Here is a 21,871-nt window from a genome sequence, read left to right as displayed (position 1 = left end):
GGTAGTACCACTAACATCGAATTAATCTTGTCTGCCTTTTTGAACATTTATACCACTTTTATCCACTCACCATAACTATGTAGGTTGAAAAAAAAAAAACTTTCTTATTCCTATCCTCAGTACAACATTATTTGAGTAAGTTCTGTATTCTGGTACACAATTTTATTATGCCCAACTTTATATTAGAGTTTTGTAATATATAATGTGCCTTATTTCACATAAAGGCATCTCAATATCAGGGCAGACATCTGGTGGTGTTTCTTAAAAAAAATAAATGACAGATTAGTGATAAATACTATTTTACTACTTATTTATATTTATATATTTACATATGTTTATATCTAATACTATTTATATTTTTTCTTCAAGAAATTCTTGTGAATAGCACAACTATAGGGCAGGTGGTTGGGAATGGGAGAGGGGACTGGAAAAGAGCTTATAGACAGGGAATAAATTTGTTATCTTAGTCTCTCATTAGCACTATTCATTAATAAAACCAACTCCTCTCAACCCCAAGAGCTCTCATGTCCTCTCTACTAGCCAATCTTTCTAAGCAAATGCATTTAAAACAAAAAAGCACTATCCTCCCTAAGCATTTTTTCATAACTTCTTTGATTCACTCCAACATAGCTACTGTCTCATAAGGTAAAAGAAAACACTCCTGTGGTCAATAACTCTGACAATGACTTTCTAAACAGGGTGCAATCACATGAGATTAAAGTTTAGATCATGTTATCAGAACATCTGGGATCTATGCTCAGCTCTGCCAAGCGACTCAGTGCATGACTCAGGCAAGTCACAGCCTTTCTGTGCTTTTGCTTCATCATCTTACATAAGTAAATAAAACAAAATAAAATAGGGCTGGCACATTCTCTTACATCCATCAGAGTGGAAATTCATAAATATTTTGGGCTTTGTGGTCCTTTTAATGAATGTACCAGACAAATACCAGATGACAATATGCTTTATTTTGACAGGGAGATGATGAACAGTTCAAACTCACCTGCTCAAGCCTGCCTTAAGCTACCCGGCAGTCTTCTCAATTGGGCAAAGGGACCCCTTCAGTTAGAAATGCTATGAGGAGAATCCAGGAAGGCTTCACAGCTCTTTTTTCCTTTTATCCAACTGCCTGGCAGCAGACAGAGGGGAAAAGGGAGAAAGGCTGAGCTTTCATGATTTCTCTCACCTCTCCTGCCCCCCAAAATGACCAACAGCAAGAAATTATAGCCAAAGTCACATTCCCCTGGCTTCGCTAATAAATGCCTGAGTAAAGGCAGGAAAGCATTAGCACCAAAGCTTTTTCTCAGTTTATTCGAATTTGTAATTACAAAGGCAGGCTGTGGGAAGAAGGATTTACAATACTACTCCTGTGGATCCGAGGTATCAGGAGTAGGATATGACCTCTGATGGTTTGGAGACTGGGTAGAGATGTGCCCCTGTCAGGAACAGACATTTTACACAGGACGTGCAAGTTGCAATTCTAAAACAATACAAAGCAAGTAACTTCCGGAAAAGGGCAATAATGTGCAGACAATGTACATTTCATTCTTCCAGTGATGACACTAATACACAGTGAAGCTCATGCTCTGAGAACAAACACTAACCAAAAAGTTAAAAGAACTCTTGAATATACATGAAACTTCTAAGAAAGATGAAGTCAGGGCTAGAAAATGGAGATATAAATTTTCCATTAATCTCCTGGAATGAATGAGAATCTCCCATATTTCATTTACTGGGATACTACTGCCCAGTGCAAGCTTCCATAATCTAAGTACATACCCAGATAGAGCGAAAACAAAATACACTCATGCATGTGACCAGGAGAGTGTGTGTGCATGTGTGCACAACACACACACACACACACACACACACACACCCCTCATCCTGGAAGTCAGCACACAAAGGGCACATGTGCTTACAAACACATCCAGGTCAAAGTACAGATTGATGGAAGGCAAGTGACAGAGGCTCCCAACAGGGCAGATAGTTACAATCAAAGCATCAACTCACAGACTCTGAGGAGATTTTCTTCAAAAGCTCAGCCCCTGGGGTTCCAACGAGTCTTAAAATGAGCTTCAACTGATCAATATCTAATGGTGGACTATAAAGGAAAATGTTGGGACAAAATAAAAATGAAAAACAAACAACAAATAAAACAAAATAAAAACAAACAAATAAAGTACCCCAATAACGAAAATTAAAAACCCCAAACCAAGCCAAAATGGTGAATTCATCTAGGCAAGGCTTCTGCAGGATGGTCACTTCAAGTAGAACATGCTCCTCCTGTACAGATTCAAAATGATACTACACACATATCCAATTTATATTCATTGTTGTGCATCTGTCAACATTCCCTATTAGCATAGTGAAGCACCTCTAGCTGCCAAAGACAGCAAAGGGAAACACAAGAGCTTCACTCAGTCCATACCTACCTCACCTTCCACCAAAGCATCAGGAGCCAGTTAAGCAAATAGCAGTGGTAAGCAGAGTGCTACAGATAAGAAAAAAGCAGCAGAGCATAGGAGCCAGGAATGTACAAGCCTACCTCTAAATTATTACCCTGAGGCTTAACCGAGGAACCTGTAATATGATAGGGGCCAGTGAAGATCCCAGAGCCTGACCACTTGAGCATGTCCCAGAGAAAACCTCTCCCTCTATAGGCAGAGAAGAACTGAGTGATAGCCAGCAGAGGGCCCTACTCCTTCATGGTTTATGTATGATCTTTGGGAGCGCCATCATAAAGCAGGACACATGAGGTTTCAACCTTATAAATACATTAACAAACCTCCTATATCCCAAAGTCTCTAAATAATAGGCCACAATGCCCAAATCTTTATTCTAGTAGCCAACTCTTCCATGTATACTCAGAATGTATAGGCATGTATTAACAAGAAGACAAAAACTTCCATTTGTTCTTGTTGCTTTTAGTCTTGTCTAAGAAGGACGTTAAAGAGAGAAAAAAAATCTTATAAAATAGCTTTCAATAATGTCTGTGAAAATTCAAATAGTTAATCCATGTCTATACTGACATTCGATGGGCATGACTACCTTCTGATGCCTGTCAAGAAACCTATCAGGTGTTTGCACATTTTGATCCTTCTCAATTTCAAGTCTGAGCTTAAACTTCTCCCGCTTCTCCGGATGCTCTAAATAAAGAAGCTCCCCACTTCCATTACTCTCTATCTCAGTTCAATGCTTGAAAACATCATACTGCTTATCACAATCTATAAATACTCTGCTTATTGTCTGTCACTTCTACTGATCTGTAGCTCTCTGAGGGCGGAGGCCACTGTGTGTTCACCACTTCTTCCCAGGGCTTAGCCTAGCATCTAGTATATGGTGGGCACTCAAAATATTTGAGGAAAAGGTAGAGTAGGATGGAAAGGAGGATGGAAGAAAATATTTCTTATGATTATACATATAAAGGCAATACGGTGTAACTTAAAAATAATGGCCTCTGTAAGCCAGAGTTGCCTAAATTACAGGAATTACTTATGCAATAATACCCCTGGCATCTTGCCCTGTTCTTTTTTTTCTTCTTGCCCAGATATCAAATTGGCTTAAGTGAAAGAAAATTCTAGGCAGAAGTCAGCAAACCCCAACCTGCTGCCTGTTTTGAAAATAAAGTTTTATTGGAATACAGCCATGCCCATTTGTTTATGTATTGTCTATAACTGCTTATACCCTACATAGCAGAAATGAGTAGTTACAACAGAAACCATATGGTCCCCAATGCCCAAAATATTTACTATCTGGCCCTTTAGGAAAAGGTTTGTCGAACCCTGTCCTAGATCCAAACAACCTGGGTTGAAAACAAGGATAAATGAAAAACAAGTCCACTCTCACAAGTTATTTCTGAATTAATAGAGAATTTTGTCATCTGCGAATGACAAAAATCAATGTGTTCTGGAGGTTAAATTTGCAATACTGATTTCATAGTTCAAGGTATGCATGAGAAAAAAATTTTAAAGCATATGTTAATGGGGTTAGAGCACAGAGGAGGATGGATACCATCTTGCTCTAAAATCACATAATTATATTACAAGAGAATTTAGCACAAGATCTCTTATGCTCATTTAAAATAATTCAATTTACAAATTCCCTCACATTCTTCAGGAATAAATTTAACTGGCCAGCTGTTCCACAAGATAAAGTATATTGTACATAAAAAACAAAAACAAACAAACAAAAAAACCAACTAGACTACCTCAACTCTCAAACAGGTAGTTTTACAATATATGCATCAAAACTAATGTTGAGATTGGTACTCTTGTTTAAGAGACTCTGACTACTGAAAATGAGAGTCAAGTTTTATACTCCTTCTGAGGAAGACAGAAGAAGTCATAAACAGGAAGACTCTCCATTCTCCCCTCCTATCAAGCCTTTTCTCTTATTTACTCTTGAAAGTCCTGCTTGCATAAGAACTCTGCCATAAAGTCTTCCTGATTATCTTGAGTTTGAATCAATCCCTGCTTCTTCTCAGTAACTTATTTACACCTCTATTTTTTTTTTAAATCACTCTATCTTGTTTTATGATCAGAGAATGGACATTTGTTCAATTAACGCCTGTAACTAACTTTCCAGTATGATCATTCTGGTTTGGAGGACAGATACCAACCATCTCAACCCTGGCACCTCTCAAAAAGTAGCTTAGTAAAGATCGATTAACTTGACAAAACTTTCTATAATATGCTTTTCTACTCAGCTCCACCTCTTTGCCTTGGCTTCAAAATCTAGAACCACCATACTCTGGAAAGTCTATATACAAAAAAGAAAAACTGCATCATTTAATGTTGGGCTTAACAAGTTCTCAAACACTCCATCTGAAGTGTTTACACCATGAAGAGTATACATATATTGTACCATGAGTGTGTAAGGGCCATGGAAAAGACAAGTGATAGAGCACGGCAGCCAATACTTAGGCGATTAGTAAACACACAATGCCAAATAAAAATCTACTTAATAGCTAAAAGCACTTGCATGAAAGAAGTTAAAGCATCAAACCTCAGAAGACATCACCATAAATTCTCCAAGAGTTGGCAATCCATCGAAATACAGTCTTCCAATAGTACCAGCTACTGTAAGGCCACTACAATTTGTCCAGGCAGTTAAGGCCAGAAGGAGCTTTAAGTAGCTATATAAGCAGAGCAAAGCAAAATTTACGACATTATGACAATTAGTTATTTCCACAGCAAGCCATCCTTCATAAGAAGTTTAATCCTTTTTACCTAGATAGGTGTTATTTTTACCATTAGTTAAAAATGTTTTAATTATAATGATCACAATGTCAAAATTTAAATAATGTATCTCTTGATTCTTCCTAAAGCAACTCAGGCCTAAGATTACTTTTTAGAGCAGGACCCTTGTAACAAAAGTAAAAGGAAGCTAGAATGAATAGGTGAGGAAAAGAAACTAAGGGAAATGTGGTGACTAGAGGGAAAAAAAGAAGGAATACTCTAGTCATTTCTAAATATTCTAGGCAATTTCTAGAAAACCTCCACAGGTTGAAGAGTTGAAGATGAATATAAGGACCAGTTGCAGGACCTACCTGAGACTACTTTTGAGTCTCAGCTGCTTTTAAGTAGCAGTTTTCAATTAAAAAAAAAAAAAAAATCCATACGGGGTAAAGCCACAACACTGATCTTTGGACAGTAGGAAATCCTCCTGGTGACAAAAAGGATGGAGCAGAATGAGCCTTAGCCTACTTGTTTCTCTTCTTGGTCATCAAAATAGTCATTTTTACTTTCATGCAAAGAAAATTTCTTAGGGGTTGTGGACAAATATGAGAATTCTAGCCTTTTCTGAAAAAATATATTCTCATATTAGAGAAAGAAAGGCAAAAAATAACCTAATATTTTCCTTCAACATTTATTAGGATACTTGCTTTTAGTGTCTAAAATGCAACTACTTTTTAAAAATGAGAAAGAGTATCTGAAACCAATGTCTGGAAGTGAGGGGTAAATATGATGGGAAGGGGTATACCAGAAGTTTTAGTTCTACTGGCAATGTTTTATCTCATAATCTGGAACACAGGTATTCATTTATTATTCCTTGTCCTTTTTATATCTGAAGCATTTCATAAAATGTTTACGAAGTCAAAAGATGAAATGAATAGAGTAGAATTAAGGGTAAACTTAATACAAAGAGAATTACTAAGAGAATTCATATGGGATAGGATAGCAAGCTGATGGCAAGTAGATTATAACTCAACAGCACCATTATCCCCTAGTTTATGTCTTTACAGTACCATTTCTATTAAAAGAAAAAATGTTTTACACATGAAGGAAATTTATTTGATTACCTAGGAACAGAAAACAACAGACTATGATATTTGGAAGAAAAAAACAGTATTTGATGTGTAACAGAACTACAAAACTCATTTTCTCACTTCCTTAGGTAGGCTGCATACTGTTAAGCATTACATAGTAACATTTTCTAATTGGTTTACTTTTTCAAACCCATAGTTTTTGAAATAAGTTAGCACTATACCTGAAGAGACATTCTGGATCCTCATTCTCTTCTAATATAGTTCTGTCAGCTGTGTCCACTTGACATACCTAGTCAACTAGACTTACAAAGAAGAGCTTCATTCTTTAAAAAATTATAACGCTATTTTGAGCTAGTTGGAAGGGTTCTGCAAAATCATAAACAAGTATCATTTCTAACCTAATGACATATAATTAACTTTAAGACATAATATTTCTTATATCTTTAGGGAAACTCTAGGGATTGTTAATAGCCAGTAACAAAAGAATCTCTCAAAAAAGAGACTAATCACAAAAAAATAAGAGGTAAAATAGGAAGACTTGCAAAAAGATTTAAAACTGCACAGTCCAGTACAATACCAGTAATCACATGTGATTAAATTTATAGTCTAATGAAATTTAAAACTCAGATCAAATAAAAACACTCAGAAAACTATGAATAGAAGGAAACTTCCTTGACATGATAAAGAGCATTTATGAAAAATTCACAGCTAAAATCATACTCAATGGACTACAAACTTTCCCTTTAAGATATGAACAAGATGAAGATGCCAACTTTCAGCACTGCTATTCAACACTATACTGGAAGTTCTGGCCAGAACAATTAGATAAGAAGAAAAAAATTAAAGCATCAAAATTGGACTGAAAGAAGTGAAACTATCTCTAGTCACAGATGACATGATCCTATATGTAGAAAACACCATACCAAAGAATCCACAAAAAAGCTATTAGAGGTAATAAACAAATTGAGCAAAATCGCAGGGTACAAGAGCAATAAATAAAAATCAACTGTATTTTTACACCAACAATAAGCAAACCAAAAAGAAAATAGAGAAAATAATTCCATGTACAATAGCATCTAAAAGAATAAAATACCTAAGAATAAATTTAACCAAGGAAACAAAAGACTTCTCTGAAAATTATAAAACATCGCTGAAAGAAATTAAAGAAGACTTTAAAAAAGATCTCTCCCATTCTTGTATGGGAATACTTAATATTTTTAAGTTGTTGCTATTACCCAAAGTGATCTAAAAATTCAATGTATTATCTATCAAAACAACAAGGCCTTTTTTGAAAAAATAGAAAAGCACATCCTCAAATTCATATGGAATTACAAGACAGCCCAAAGAACCAAAACCAAAACAAAACTTAAAAATGAGAATAGGGACTCCTACTCCTGATTTCAAAACTTACTATAAAACTACAGTAATCAAAACAGTATGGTACTACTTTAAGAATAGATATATAGATCAGTGGTGTAAAACTGATCTTTGACAGGAGTGTCTAACCCATTCAATGGTAAAAGGATGGTCTCTTCAACAAATAAAGCTGGCACAACTGGATTTGCACATACAAAAGAATAAAATTAGACCCTTAACCGCACATCACACAAAAAATTAACTCAAAACGGATCAAAGATCTAAGTATGAGATAAATTCATAAGGCTCTTAGTAGAAAACAGTGAATTTTTATGACCTTAAATTTGGCAATGCATTCTTAGATGTCACCAAAAGCATGAGCAATTGAAGAAAAAAATAAACTGGAACATCATCAAAATTAAAACTTTTGTGCATCTTAAGTCATTATGAATAAAGTGAATAAACAGCTCACAGAATGGGAGAAAATATTGGCAAATCGTATATCTAATGAAGGTTTAATATCCAGAATATATAAAGAACTCCTAAAACTCAACAACAAAAAAGACAAGAGGGAGGGAGAGAAAGAAAAAGAGTGCAAGAAAGAGGAGGAAAGCGAAAAGAAAAAAAAGAATAAGTATTAGTGAAGATATGGAGAAACTGTTCATACATTACTGATGGGAATGTAAAATGGTAGAGCTGCTGTGGAAAACAGTCTGGCAGCTCCTAAAAATGCTAAATACAGAATTACTGTATGATCCAACAATTCTACTCCTACTTATACACACAAAAGAATTGAAAATGAGGAATGAAACAAATATTTGTATGCTAGTGTTCATTGCAGGACTATTTGCAATGGCCAAAATGATGAAAACAACCCAGGTGTCTATGAACAGATAAGTAGATAAACGAAATGTGATCAATCAATAGATCGATCCATAAAAAATAATGAATTTCGTGATACACACTAGGACATGGATTATAAGCAAATTCATAAAGACAGAACATAGAAGAAAGGTAACCAGAGGCTGTGGGAGGAAAGAAGGGTTACAGAGTTTCTATTTGGAGTGATGAAATGTTTTAGAAATTGATAGAGGTGATAGCTGCACAACTTTGTGAATGTAATCAATACCACTGAATTGTATACTTAAAGATGGTGAAAATCGTAAATTTTATGTTATGCTTATTTTACCACAAAAAATTAAAATGGAAAACTTTATGTTAATACATTTTACCACAAAAATATTTTTAATTAAGTCCCTAAGTTTCACTAATCACATTTTAAGTGCTTAATAGCCACATGTGACTGGTGGCTACCAATAACCATATTGTACAGCATAGATATAAAACACTTGGCAACGTGACAGAAAGTTCTGTTACATAGTTCTGTTACCTAGTTCTTATCTGGAAGCTAAAAGCATTTGTTCCAAATGTGAGATGATTAATAAATGAGGAAAATAGGGAGAAAATTGTGCACTCAAATAAAAAGCATGCTCCAGAGGCTACCTAAACATTCAGTTGCACATAAAAACCAAAAGCAGTAGCTTCCTGTCCTTCTGAGCAAAGGAAGAAGAGTGTGAGGGGGTAGCACATTCTCTAAAAGTTTTAACAAAAAGAGTTCTAGAAATTTGGGAAATAGGCAAAAGTTGAATATTGAAAAGAAACTGTGACCTGAGTCATATATAATAGGTTTGGATCTATCCTCTCTAGGTCTTCGTTTCCTCATCTGTAAAAACAAGGGGTTCAACTAGTCCTCATCTGTAAAAACAAGGGGTTCAACTAGATGTTTTCTAATGTCTTTCTATGTCCTGAAGGGGATACTTTCAGATTCTTAAAAACAAGGAAAGACTCCTAACTACTTTTCCAGGATCAGCCTGAAAGGTAAAAATTAAAATTCAACTGGGTTTAAACTCTAGTTGTACCAAACACTAGCTGCACACAAAAATCAGCTGGAGACTTAAACATAGCAAAGCCTGTGCTGTGATCCATGCCAATTGAAGTTGAGTCTAGGCATCTTGAGTTTTTAAAAGCTCCCCAAAGTATTCGGATATACAGAGTAAAGAACAACTATGCTAGAATATAAGTGATTATACATTTCAGGTTAAAAAAATAATAATAGAAAACACTACCCTCTCTGTCAGGCAAGCAAAGCTATATCCACAGATAGGGGTTATGGATATTACAAATATCAATCATTTAAATTTGATTTTTACGATCCAGAAGAATATCTGTCTGGAAAGAGCCAAGTAGAAAAGAAACACTATCATTAAAATAAAAATTTTGAAATGAATTCTCATGTATTAAAGAAAGAATCCCCAGTAAAAAGTTTAATGCTAGGTTTTCTATCTAAAGCTCATAGAAGGAAAAGAAGTATGCATTAAAAGGAAAGACTTCTTACAGGTTGCAAGTTAGCATTCTAAAAGAGTCAAGCCATCAGGGAGTAGGCAGTTGTCTTTGAGGTGGGCCCAGAAGGCACAACTACATTGAAACCTTTCTACGGGAAGCCTACCAAGCAGACCTGTCTTTTACTAACTATCGCAAAATGTAAATAAAAAAGTTATCCTTTAATGATTCATAGATAGATAATAAAGTGGGAAGATGAAGGGAAAAACTGTTTCGCAAAGATCATTAATGAAAATGATGGTAACATTTCCTAGTAGGCTGTTCTAAGTATTTTCCAGATTTTATCTCTCTGAATTCTCACAACCACCTCATGAGGTATGTACCATTATCAGCATTTTATAGTTAAGGAAACCAAAAAACAGAGATTAGAAGACTTGCTCAAAGTCATACATTTGTGAGTAAAGGAGCTACTAGGCTGATTCCAGAGCATGTGCTCTTAACCAGTATGCTCTATTGCTGACTCTCTCCACCACTTTGTCTATGTAGGTGTGAGTGTCTACAACTAACTGAAGGTAGATGGAAATACAGATATAGAGAAGAGAAAGGACAGATGGGAACAGAGGACAGCATTAGAGCAGTGTGCTCAGGAGGACAGACTAAAGGATGAGACTCTGAGGTTTGCACCTGAGGAAAATGAGAATTACAAATTTTCCCTAATTCATTTAGCTTGAACTAGAATGTACATACCAAATTTCTAAGAATCAGATATAAGGTAAAATTAAGCAAAGAAAAAAGGAGAAGCACAAGTTGAAGTTAGTTTGTAAATTAAACTAACTTCAAATTAGGAGATTAAGAGGAAGAGAGCGAGCTAAGTATCAAGAGACTGAACTCTATCAATCCAGTAATAGTCAGAGTGAAAATGTTTTTCAGTTTTTTAGCCACATAGCTAGAATATCTGAATAGATAACATGAATATCACAGTTGCCATAGAAGCATACCCGAAACTGTAAGCAAGCAAACGGATATTCTCATTTATAAATGCAATGAATTTGCTCAGGTGAGGGGCTAAAATAGCTTTTAGGTCTCTAAGCATGACAGAACACAGGTAACTACAGCACCTCTAAAAGCCCAACCAAACCTACTGAAGGCTAGTCAAATGAATTTTACAAAAACCCTCAAACCTAATTCTAGAAATATTATTTCAACATTCTTTCTCACCTAAACATCTTCACCAAGTGGAACTAATGAGACTTCCAACAAACCACAATTTGATGACATTATTACTAAACTGTGAAATAGGCATGCAGCAGATAGGAAAGGTGCTAAAACAAAGGAGTCATAAGAAACCAAAAACTAGATAAAAATCTGAAAGTAAGTTAAGGTTTGGCTATGATCTGGGATAAAAATAAAGTTGTACTGGAAAAAAAAAAAAGGCGCACAATACAGTGACCTTATCATCTCTTGCTTTTACTGTTGTTAAACAAACATAAGAGTCAGCAGGTATATCATTACAGAGACCAAATATAGCCTTTTTAATATGTAAACCAAATATAAAAACAAAAGATACCTCTGACTTACAAATAAGTATCTTGTGCTCATTGTTTATACAAGAAGACTAAACCAGTCATTGAGATCTAGAGCATCTCGTGAATACTCTCAGGTCGCAGAATATTAATATAAGAAACTCATGGCAAAAAGATGATATATGAAAGTTTTAAAGGATTTTCCAGCTTATGAGGAATTTTTCCAACTTATAAAAGTAAACTGAAGCCTTTTTCTTGGCAAGGGAAGATACTCAGCAAGAGAGCAGATCTTATTATTCATATCTAGACTATAAACGCCGGTAACTGAGAATGTCCCCTAGAGTCACGTAAAAGTAGTATACTTCCATGAACACTGGAATACAGTTAAGAAACAAGAATCCAAAACTTTTTAAAGGATACGGTCTGTACCAGGAAACAACGTTCTTCCAGTCAACAGCTCGGCCATTATGCATCCCACTGACCAAATATCAACTGGTAAAATTAAAGAGAAATAAAAGTGCATACAATGTCACTATTATCATACTTGGCCATGAATGAAACTATAACTAGTGGTGAAATACTCGAATTATTATTTAAGACATCTTAGGTTCGACAATCATACTCATTTGTACAAAAAGAAATAAATAAGCTTATTAAGACCCTCACCCTACTAAAGGGCTTCACATGTGGGATAAGTCAAATCATAATTAAGGCAAGAGAAATAAGTTGTTCACAAAGGAGCAAAAGTTTCTAATTGGTAGAAATGGAGGATTCTCCTAACTAATATTGAGAAGTTAAGATTATGAACCAAGTGTCTTCATGTAAGAGTACTCAGAAAATAAGTTGAAACTCTAAATAAATAAAAACCTAACTGCTAAATCACAAAGTTGGAAAGCTGTGTATTAAACTCTACTTTGTCTATCTGAACAAGAGAAATAGTTTCCATTTGTAGACATTAAAAGAATCGCTGAGGGAAGAAAAAAATGTTTCCTCCCATTCCCACCATCTTCTTAAAATCTCAAATACACCCAACATGGTATTAAGGCGGCCCTAAATAACCAATGTAAGCATTACCTGTCTGGTTGTAATGCATCCAGTTCAGCATGATCTCAGGAGCCCTGTACCACCTAGTGGCCACATAGCCTGTCATTTCATCATCTGTATGTCGAGCCAGTCCAAAATCCAGGATCTAAGGGAGAGAGATCAGGCACTGAAAGAGTCAAACTCCTATGACTTGTAAAGCAGGAGAGGAAAAAACTCTAGTGCCTTATAAAAAGGGAGAACAATATAGCACTTTCATAAACATATTTCCTGGTCCACGCTTAGAATACAGGGTAAACACTACAAGAACTTTTAAAAAAGAAATTACAAAAAGCAAAACAAGAATGCCATTCCTAGGTATTTACCCAAGAGCAATGAAAATGAATGTCCACATAAAGGCTTACACGTGAATATTCAGAGCATAGCCCCAAATGAGAACTAAAGCAAATGTCTAACAATAGATGGATAAACAAATCATGATATATTCATAAAATGGATACTACTCAGCAATAAAAATGAACTGCTGATACACACAATACAGATGAATCTCAAAAATATTATACAAAGCAAAAGTCAGACACACACACAAAAATACTGTATGAGTTCATTTGTAGCAAACTCCAAAAAAGATAAATCTACTTTACAGTATCAGTAAGCAGATCAGTGGTTGTCTGTAGCCAGGATTAGGGGTAGAGGGGTGGGGACTGGCTAGGAAGAAGTACAATGGAGCTTTTTGAAGAGATGGAAATATTCTTTATCAAAATTGTGTTGGTTCTATGGATATATAAATTTGTCAAATGTACACTTAAAATGATGCATTTTAATGTGTGTAAATTGTTTCAAAATCACTGAGTAAAAAAATGAAGTGAACAAAAAATTTCCAGAGCTGTTTGCTCTTAATAGACAATTTATTTATCTCTTATTTGAATTATTTCGAGTATGTTTCTGTCACTTTTTTCTTAGGAACCTATTTAATCCAATAATTATCTCTTTAAGATTGCTTACTTGATATTCAGACTATAATTTCCCTCTATTATAACTAATACATTAAATTTCTAATTTAACTTTTAGAATGGAAACAAGACACCTGATGCACCTTCAATGTCACTTAAAACTTTAGCTTACTAAGTCTATGGTTCAAATTCCAAAGTGTGATATTCCTAAGGACAATATGAATTTTCAGATAAAAATTCATGGGTTATAAACTATTCCCTATGTAAATTTGCCTGGCTAATCAAACATGTAATTACAAGGTGAAACAATTACCACCCTCTCTTCATCTTACCTTCAGCTCACAGTCTTCATTCACAGCTAGATTACTAGGTTTTAGGTCCTAGGAAGCAAGTACAGAGAGGACAGGTTCAACTTTATGAAGCATGGCAATTCTCTCAAAGGTAATGATGAAGATCCAAACATAAAAGTAAGACTTCATCCAGCTATAAACAATCTTCACTCTGTAGTCACTATCTAGTCCTAATTAGCCTTAAATAGGTAAAAACTATACATCTTTCTTTAAGCAGTTTAAACCTAGAACAAAGTTGCAATCAATCAATATTTCAATGGCTAAAGTAAGCTTAGATTAGGATCTCCCCCCATCCCACACACACCCCCCAGTTCCTGAAAATAATTTACTAAAAAACGCAATACATACCCTGTGAATTATGTCAGCTGAATGTATATACTGTAAAACAGAAAACAAGTCAGTTAAATGAAAAGTTATCTCCAGCCTCCAACTATCACATTATAAGACTTATTTGAAGTACATTTTCATGAATCAATAAGAACTGCTATTATTAACAAGGGGATTAGAAATAAGAACAAGTAATCACCAGTAGTCTATACCTTTATGGTAACTGTGATTTCCATACCATCAACTCTACTCACAGAGCTGAAGTATGAGTGAAATAGAGCTTTCGATCTATTTTCTAGTTGGTTCTCTGGAGCTCCATAAGGATTCGAAGCTGCTAAGTATCAAAGTAGGCTTAATTTTAAAATGTTGTTTATCTGGCCCTGCCACAAATAAATTAGCCTCTTTGAGGATGTTTCTAAAGTTTCAACATGACACTGACCAGATATTAGATTATATCAAGAAATTACTATTATTGTTTATCTGTAATAACAAGAGTCCTTAACTCTTGGACATGTATACTGAAGTATCTATGGGTGGGATGATATGATGTCTAGACTTGCTTTAAAATAACCCAGGGTTTGGGAAATACAAAAGAAACAAGATTGGCCATATGTTGGTAACTGTAGTCACTGAGAAAACATAGGGGTTTTATACTATGATTGGATGAGTGATGTTGTGACTGTTCGAATTTTGCATATGAAAATAGAAGGGAAAGAATGAGGGAGAGAATTTCATTTTTCAAAATTATTAACTAATACTGTCAGTACCTTGAGACCTCGGAGAATTTGGTAGATAAGGAACTGAACATGGTCATCTGTAAGTTTCTGACATTTCACAATGTTGTTCAGATCTGCCCCCATGAGATGGGTCACCAGATACCTAGAAATTAGCACAGAGTTACACAATAATCCAGAACCTCTGAGCAAGTTGCTATCTTCATAAGACTTGTAAAAGTTTTTAAGAGAAGGCCACCCAGTAAGTACCACAATGACAACTAAAAGCTTAATAACTACCCATAGGGGCTCATTTTCAACACTACTGTTCTAATTTTATTACCCATCATCTATTTTTCTAAAAATTTTATACTTGTTCCAACTTGACATATTTTTTTCCTACGTTCTCTACAGAAAAAGGAAAAAACAAAAATGGAGATTAGAATTTGTCTTAATGTTTTCTTTAAAAATGTTATTGTTACATGAGAATATACAGTAAACTAAATGCATGGCAATAATATAGCATCTTGCACTTTTAAATCGATCATTACATTTTCGTCTCATTATAAACTCTCCAAGTTGTAGGTGCTAAAATTGGAGTAGGTTTAAAATTTCACATTTAATTCTCCTTTTTCAGGAATGACTGGTAAAGGATATTGTTCACTGACAACATTCCTGCATTTACTTTAAAGGAAGGAGGAACACATTTTATCCATAAGTGAGATGAGCCATCCCAGAACTTCTCACAGGTGTGGTGCTGGCAATTAATCCTGTTCTTACATGGTAAGATTAGGGAATGATTACATTCAAGTCCAACAGGTTTACCTCTGATATTCTAGATGCAATGCCTTACCCACTCATTACTGTATTACACAGGTATGAGAACATAAAAACCACATCAGTACTAAAGAGGCTGAATTTTTAAGAACCAGATTAGGTTTTATCTACTGCTTAAGAACCATTACCCATTCCTGAGGCTGAATAATAACATATACCTGTTCAGTTATAAAGAATGTTGATTTCTTTTCATTTTTTTAAAAAATAAATTTGGAGGGAAAGAAACCAGGCCAGTAATTTTAAATTTATTATAATCTATTATATGAATAAATGTGTATGACCTCTCTTTACACACACACACACACACACACACACACACACACACACACCATTTATTAATTTCTTTCCTCAAAGAGGAATTTTTGTTGTTGTTGTTGTTGTTGTTGTTCCATAATTTCCTTGCTGGGCTGCTGTGGTCATTTGGTTCCCAATTTCACTAAGGTCAACAGTAGTTACTACATGTAACCTCAAGGTAAGATTTTAGCATTTCAAAACTTGCATGTTTATATTGCCTTGAGGAAAGGATGGACTCTAAATGTAATGTGAAGTGTAAACTGGACTTTTTGAAATGTCTTCATAAAGGTAGTTATGATTTAAGAGATGTTCCAAGCTCAATATAACATAACCAAAGACAGGTAGTGCTTATTTCTTGGCCAAGTACTATTTATTATGTCCATGTCTTCTGTACTCGTCCCTGCAACTCTGTGAGGTAAGTCCCATTAGTATTCCCTTTTCACTCACTGATGAGGAAACAAAGATAGAACAAGCAAAACTTGCTCAAGGTTAAGAGTGGTAATGTCGGGGCTGAATCCAAAACTGTGATCTCAGAGGTGATAACAGTAATCACAGCACATACTACGTCCAAAATCTTCCAGTTGACACACAATTTAAGTAGAGAGAATACAAGTTTTATAAATGTCAAAATAACCAGAGAAGCAGTATCTCCAGATAATTTCCTTATCAATTCTCAATATTTACTATCAAAGTTAATCTTTAACTAATGAAGAAGAAAGCTGACCCAATAGAAACACCCAAAATTGACACATAATCTGACAAAAATAAGAAGGTTGTGAATAACTGGCTAATATTTTGAAATCAGTACTTCCCCTAGAAAACCTGGGCTAGAGCCTGTCATGTCCATAATACCAATTATGACAAACTGCAAGGCTCAGGTTGAAGGAGAATCCAATTTCTGTCTTATAAGACTGCTTTGCAAATAATTACATTTTATGACATTGAGAAGTAAAAGGACTATTCTCTCAATTTTTAAAAATAACTTTAAGGAGAAAAGGTACACAATGGAAATATTGTTTTGGATGATTCTACCTAGAATCTATCTTAATTTGTCTTGAAATAAAACCTAAAAATCTTAACTTGCTAATATGTCTGTGCTAATTCACAAAAGTGTTAAGCAGTATTATCGATGCAACCATAGTAATTTCAACTGTAACTATTGTGTTTCAAAGGTTACCAGTGATAAGAAATCCCATACATCTAGAAGACCACTGACTGTACAACTTGAGAAAGAATCTGCTTTTAGTTAGAATGTTCGTTCCCCCACTGTGTCATCCTCCTCAAAGCCCCTCCCCACCAGAGACCACATCCATTTTATCACTAAAATTTCCAGACAGAGGGTGAGACTTTCAAAACATTATGTAAGTATATAAGGTTAATCAGTCTATACAGTAATAACTACCAAGCACTGCTTCTAAGCTATAATTAAATAAATTGAAAAGCATTATTCCTGGCAGAAGTGTCTTGCAGGAACTAACCAAATCACTCTATGTTGTTTCCATGAAGCTCAAAGACCAACCTATGACAACCAATTGTCAAATTCCAACTCATCACATAAAGAAAGGTTTCCAAAATAAACCTTGCAACAGTGGACAAAAGCAAGCACTGTGAAAGTTACCAAATTCTTATGGAAGATATATCAACTTTTAAAAGTAGTGAAAAAGGGAGTGGGAAGAAAACATAGATGAGCACATTTTAAATAAGTGAATTCCAAAAGGAGTATTAATAGCAACATAATTTCTTTAGTTATTTGTCTCTGGAAAGCAAATTTAGTCACATTTTTGTAAAGACATGTCTAATACTGTCAGTGTTTTATAACACCTCAAATAAATTAATGAAGATTTGACTTGAGCACAGTTGGAAAGCTCTCTGTATCTAGTTCTCCCATCTTTAAAAAGGAAATAAGTAGGAGCTTATTAATTAGGCTAAAGGCTGGAAAAAATGATTTCATGACCTGATACAAATCTCTTTTTTCATTTTTCTTGTGAAGATTGTCTCCTTTAAATTAAATCAAACTATAAAGAGCATATATCACCATTTCTTAAAATGACTCTTATAAGTAAAATGTACTGTACCAGCAAAAAAGGCAGAAGTCTACAATAAGTGGTTTTCAGTACTGCAGATAGCACCCTATTCTAGAGCTTCATTTATTAAGGATCTTGGATAACAGCCAATTATCAAGACTCCTACTCTGCCACCTTTTTTTTTTTCAAGCAAAATATAGTAAAAAAAGAAACTATATATTCTGTATCTACAGACTAGCATCTCTACTATTGTCAGTCCTATTTGATAAAACTATTATCAAAAGGCTAAAAAACATTTTCATATTTAAAGAAAGTATTTAAAATAATCACAGGGATTGACGATTTGTAACAACAAGCCTTTGAAATACACACATTTAATGATCTAGATCTCTGGGACTTAACTGCAATCTATTCTCAACACAGTGGGAAAGAGTGGTTCTTTAGAAATAAAAACCAGATTTTGTCACTCCTCTCTTCAAAAAGAAAAATCCCTTCGATTGTAGATAAAGCCCTACATAATCCAGCACCCTGTCCCCAGTTATCTCTTACTTCATCTGCTTCTCTTCCTGCTCTCTCTCAGCTCCACAATGGCCTTAATACAGCCACACAGGCCTCCTTGCTGCAATTCCATCAATATGCAGTCTTCCACCTCACAACATTTGCACTGGCTGTTCCTTCTGCCTGGAATGCTCTTCCCCCAGCCATCCATGAGTCTAATTCTTCTACTACTTCAAATTTCTGCTCAAAAGACACTTTCTCAATAAGGCATATCCTTACCACCCCATTTTAAATTGCATCTTTCACCCTGCCCCCGCGTTCCTAATTTTCCTTCCTTTTGCTACCTTTTATTTTTGTCCATAGCACTATTGCCTGCTACCAGATTATCTGATTTATTTTTTAAATGTGTATTGTTTACTGCTTTCTATCTGCCCTAAGTTCAAGGATGACAGGGTTCTTTTTTGTGTAGTACCTTAAGTACCTAGTACAGTGTCTGGCAGATAGTAGGCACCAATTACTACTGAATAAAATTGAATGGCCTGGGACAACTCATAGAGCTTTATTATTACATAATACCAGGCAAGACACATCTTAATGAAATACTCATGCCAAAGATCTTATCTCATAAGTAGACCAGATCTTTCTAATGTAAGGGGTAAAAGCACCATTCAACAGCCAGGTAGGCGGCTTAGCCAGTTTATTTTGCAACAAACTATTCTTGTTTGAAGCAAAGATTACCGAAAGGTGACCTCTACATTACCTGCATCAACAAACCAGACTCGATATTCTACCATATAGTTTACATTACAGGATAAAAACAAAAAAGCTAGTCAAGAGAATGCACAGGACATGCTATCAGACAATCAGATCATCAAAAAGTTACAAACAAGACAGCACAAGGTTTATTCATTCTGTCACTCCATCGACAATTATTTATTGTTGAGCACTGAAGGGATGCAACAGTAGAAAAGACAGATACAGAATTTAGATAAGAGGATGGCATATGTAAATATATAATCATACTAGGGCATGATTGGAGCTATGAAAGGGAACATCAAAGTGTTGAAGAAAACATGGGAGAGAGCCCCAATCCAGATTTAGGAAAGAGTTAATTAGAAAGAGATTTTTTTAAAAAAAAAAATGTGTATAAAGGATGAATTTTTTTCCAACTGATAAATTAACAAAATGACAATATATAATTTGAATATTCTATTTAAAAATCAATTTCTAAATCATACATTTGAAAGGAAAATAAAATCTAAAATGCTCCTTCTATAGGACTTTTGTTGAAAATATTATACTGCATTTTAAAACATATACGTTTCAATTAAAAAAATGTCAACTGTTAAAGACTGCATATTTCAGCTTTGTTGTATGGGGAAAACACATTCTCCAACAAGCAAATAGATGCCTTGCTTTCTATGCTACTACGTAGTTTTCTTCGAGAGGTCTGTTGAGCTTTAGGAATAGAATTGCTATTTACATAACCCGGTTATTTGTATGCTGTTGTCTCTACCGATTTTTTTTCCTTTCCAATTTTCAATTACAGTTGACATTCAACGTTATTTATATTAGTTTCAGGTATAAGGCAGGAATAGTGGTTAGTCATTTATAGAATTTGCAAAGCAATTCCCCTGATAAGTACTCACCTGGCATCCTACGTAGTTATTATAATACTATTGACTAAATTCTCTATGCTGTACTTTACAACCCTGTGACTACTTTGTAACTACCAACTTGTACTTAATCTCTTCACTTTTTTCAACAAGGCAGACAAACCTTCCTCCCAGCTGGCAACCATCAGTTTGTTCTCTGTATCTATAAGACTGTTTCTATTTTGTTTGTTCATTTATTTTGTTTTTTAGATTCCATATATAAGTGAAATCATACAGCATTTGTCTTTGTCTGTCTTACTGCATTCAGCACAATACCCTCTAGGTCGACCCAGGTTGTTGTGGATGGCAAGATTTCATTCTTTTTTATGACTGGGTAATATTCCATTATATATACGTACCACCTCTTTCTTATCAATTCATCTATTGATGGACACCCAGGTTGCCTCCATATCTTGACTGCTGTAAATAATGAACATATGGACGTACACGTCCCTTTGAAGTAGTGCTTTGAGATTCTTTGGATGAATACCCTGAGTGGGGTTACTGGGTCCTTGTCTCTTGTTATGGCCTTTGTTTTTAAAGTCTATTTTGTCTGGTGTAAGTATTGCTACCCAGTCCCCCCACCCTTGGGTTTGTTTCCATTTTCATGACATATCTTTTTCCACCCCTTTCAATCTGTGTGTGTCTTCTGAGCTGAAGTGAGTCTCTTACAGACAACATATGCAAGGGTCTTGTCTTTTCATCCATTCGGCCACCCTATGTCATTTGATTGGAGCATTTAATCCATTTACATTTAAAGTAACCATTGATAGATATTTAGTTACTGGCATTTTATTATTCATGTTTTTAACCATTTTTCTTCTTCTTTAAGAAGTCCCTGTACCATTCTTGTAATACTGGTTTGGTGTTAATTAACTCTTTTAGCTTTTTCTTGTCTGGGAAGCTCTATCTCTCCTTCAATTCTAAATTTCTTTCCTGGGTTCAGTAATCTTGGTTATAGGTCTCTGCTTTTCATCACTTTGAATATTTCATGCCAATCCCATCTGGCCTGAAAAATTTCTGTTGAGAAATCAGCTGACGGTCTTATGGGCGCTCCCTTGTAGGTAACTAACTGCCTTTCTCTTGCCGCTTTTAAGAGTCTCTCTGTCTTTAACTTTTGCCATTTTAATTGAATAGTCTTGGTGTGGGCCTCTTTGGGTTCATCTTGTTTGGGACTCTGCAATTCTTAGACTTGTATATCTATTTCCTTCCTCGGCTTAGGGAAATTTCAGTCATTGTTTCTTCAAATAAATTCTCAATGTTTGCTTTTTCTCTCCTCCTCCTGGTACCCCTGTGATGTGAATGCTGGTACGCTTGAGGATGTCCCAAGGATCTCTTCAACTATACTCATGTTTTAAAGTTCTTTTTTCTTGTTGCTGTTCCAATTGGGTGTTTTCTGTTACCTTGTCTTCCAAATTGCTGATTCAACCCTCTACTTCATATAATCTGCTATTGATAACTTCTAGTGTATTCTTCATTTCAGTTTTGTCTTCATTTCTGACTGGTTCTTTTTTATGACTTCTATGTCCTTTTTATGCTTACTATCTCTTTGTTGAAATTCTCACTAAGTTCTTTGAGCATCCTGATAACTAGTGTTTTGAACTCTGTATTTAGTAGATTGCTTGCTTTCATTTTGTTTAATTCTTTTTCTGGAGTTTTCTCCTGATCTTTTATTTGGGAATGTTTCTTTGT

At 34.9% G+C, this 21,871-nt stretch overlaps 1 protein-coding gene across 4 annotated transcripts in view; it reads right to left on the bottom strand.

The window, feature by feature from the left end:
* Positions 1 to 21,871, bottom strand: part of MAPK14 (mitogen-activated protein kinase 14) — a 67,919-nt gene that overhangs the window by 11,566 nt on the left and 34,482 nt on the right. For 3 of the 4 annotated variants that reach the window (XM_016120218.2, XM_016120219.2, XM_016120216.2), the window contains 6 exons: positions 14,926 to 15,037; positions 14,180 to 14,209; positions 13,814 to 13,861; positions 12,562 to 12,676; positions 11,908 to 11,979; positions 2,011 to 2,090 (listed from right to left, as the gene is read on the bottom strand). In XM_016120218.2, coding sequence (XP_015975704.1) covers positions 2,011 to 2,090; positions 11,908 to 11,979; positions 12,562 to 12,676; positions 13,814 to 13,861; positions 14,180 to 14,209; positions 14,926 to 15,037 — 457 coding nt within the window. The remainder of the gene's footprint in view (positions 1 to 2,010; positions 2,091 to 11,907; positions 11,980 to 12,561; positions 12,677 to 13,813; positions 13,862 to 14,179; positions 14,210 to 14,925; positions 15,038 to 21,871) is intronic. The other variant, XM_016120217.2, reaches the window with a different exon arrangement.

The sequence above is a fragment of the Rousettus aegyptiacus genome, unplaced genomic scaffold, assembly GCF_014176215.1.
Source record: "Rousettus aegyptiacus isolate mRouAeg1 unplaced genomic scaffold, mRouAeg1.p scaffold_m13_p_1, whole genome shotgun sequence".
Lineage (NCBI taxonomy): Eukaryota > Metazoa > Chordata > Mammalia > Chiroptera > Pteropodidae > Rousettus > Rousettus aegyptiacus.
The sequence above is the reverse complement of the archived record's forward strand: the minus strand, read 5'-3'. Positions and strand labels throughout refer to the sequence as shown.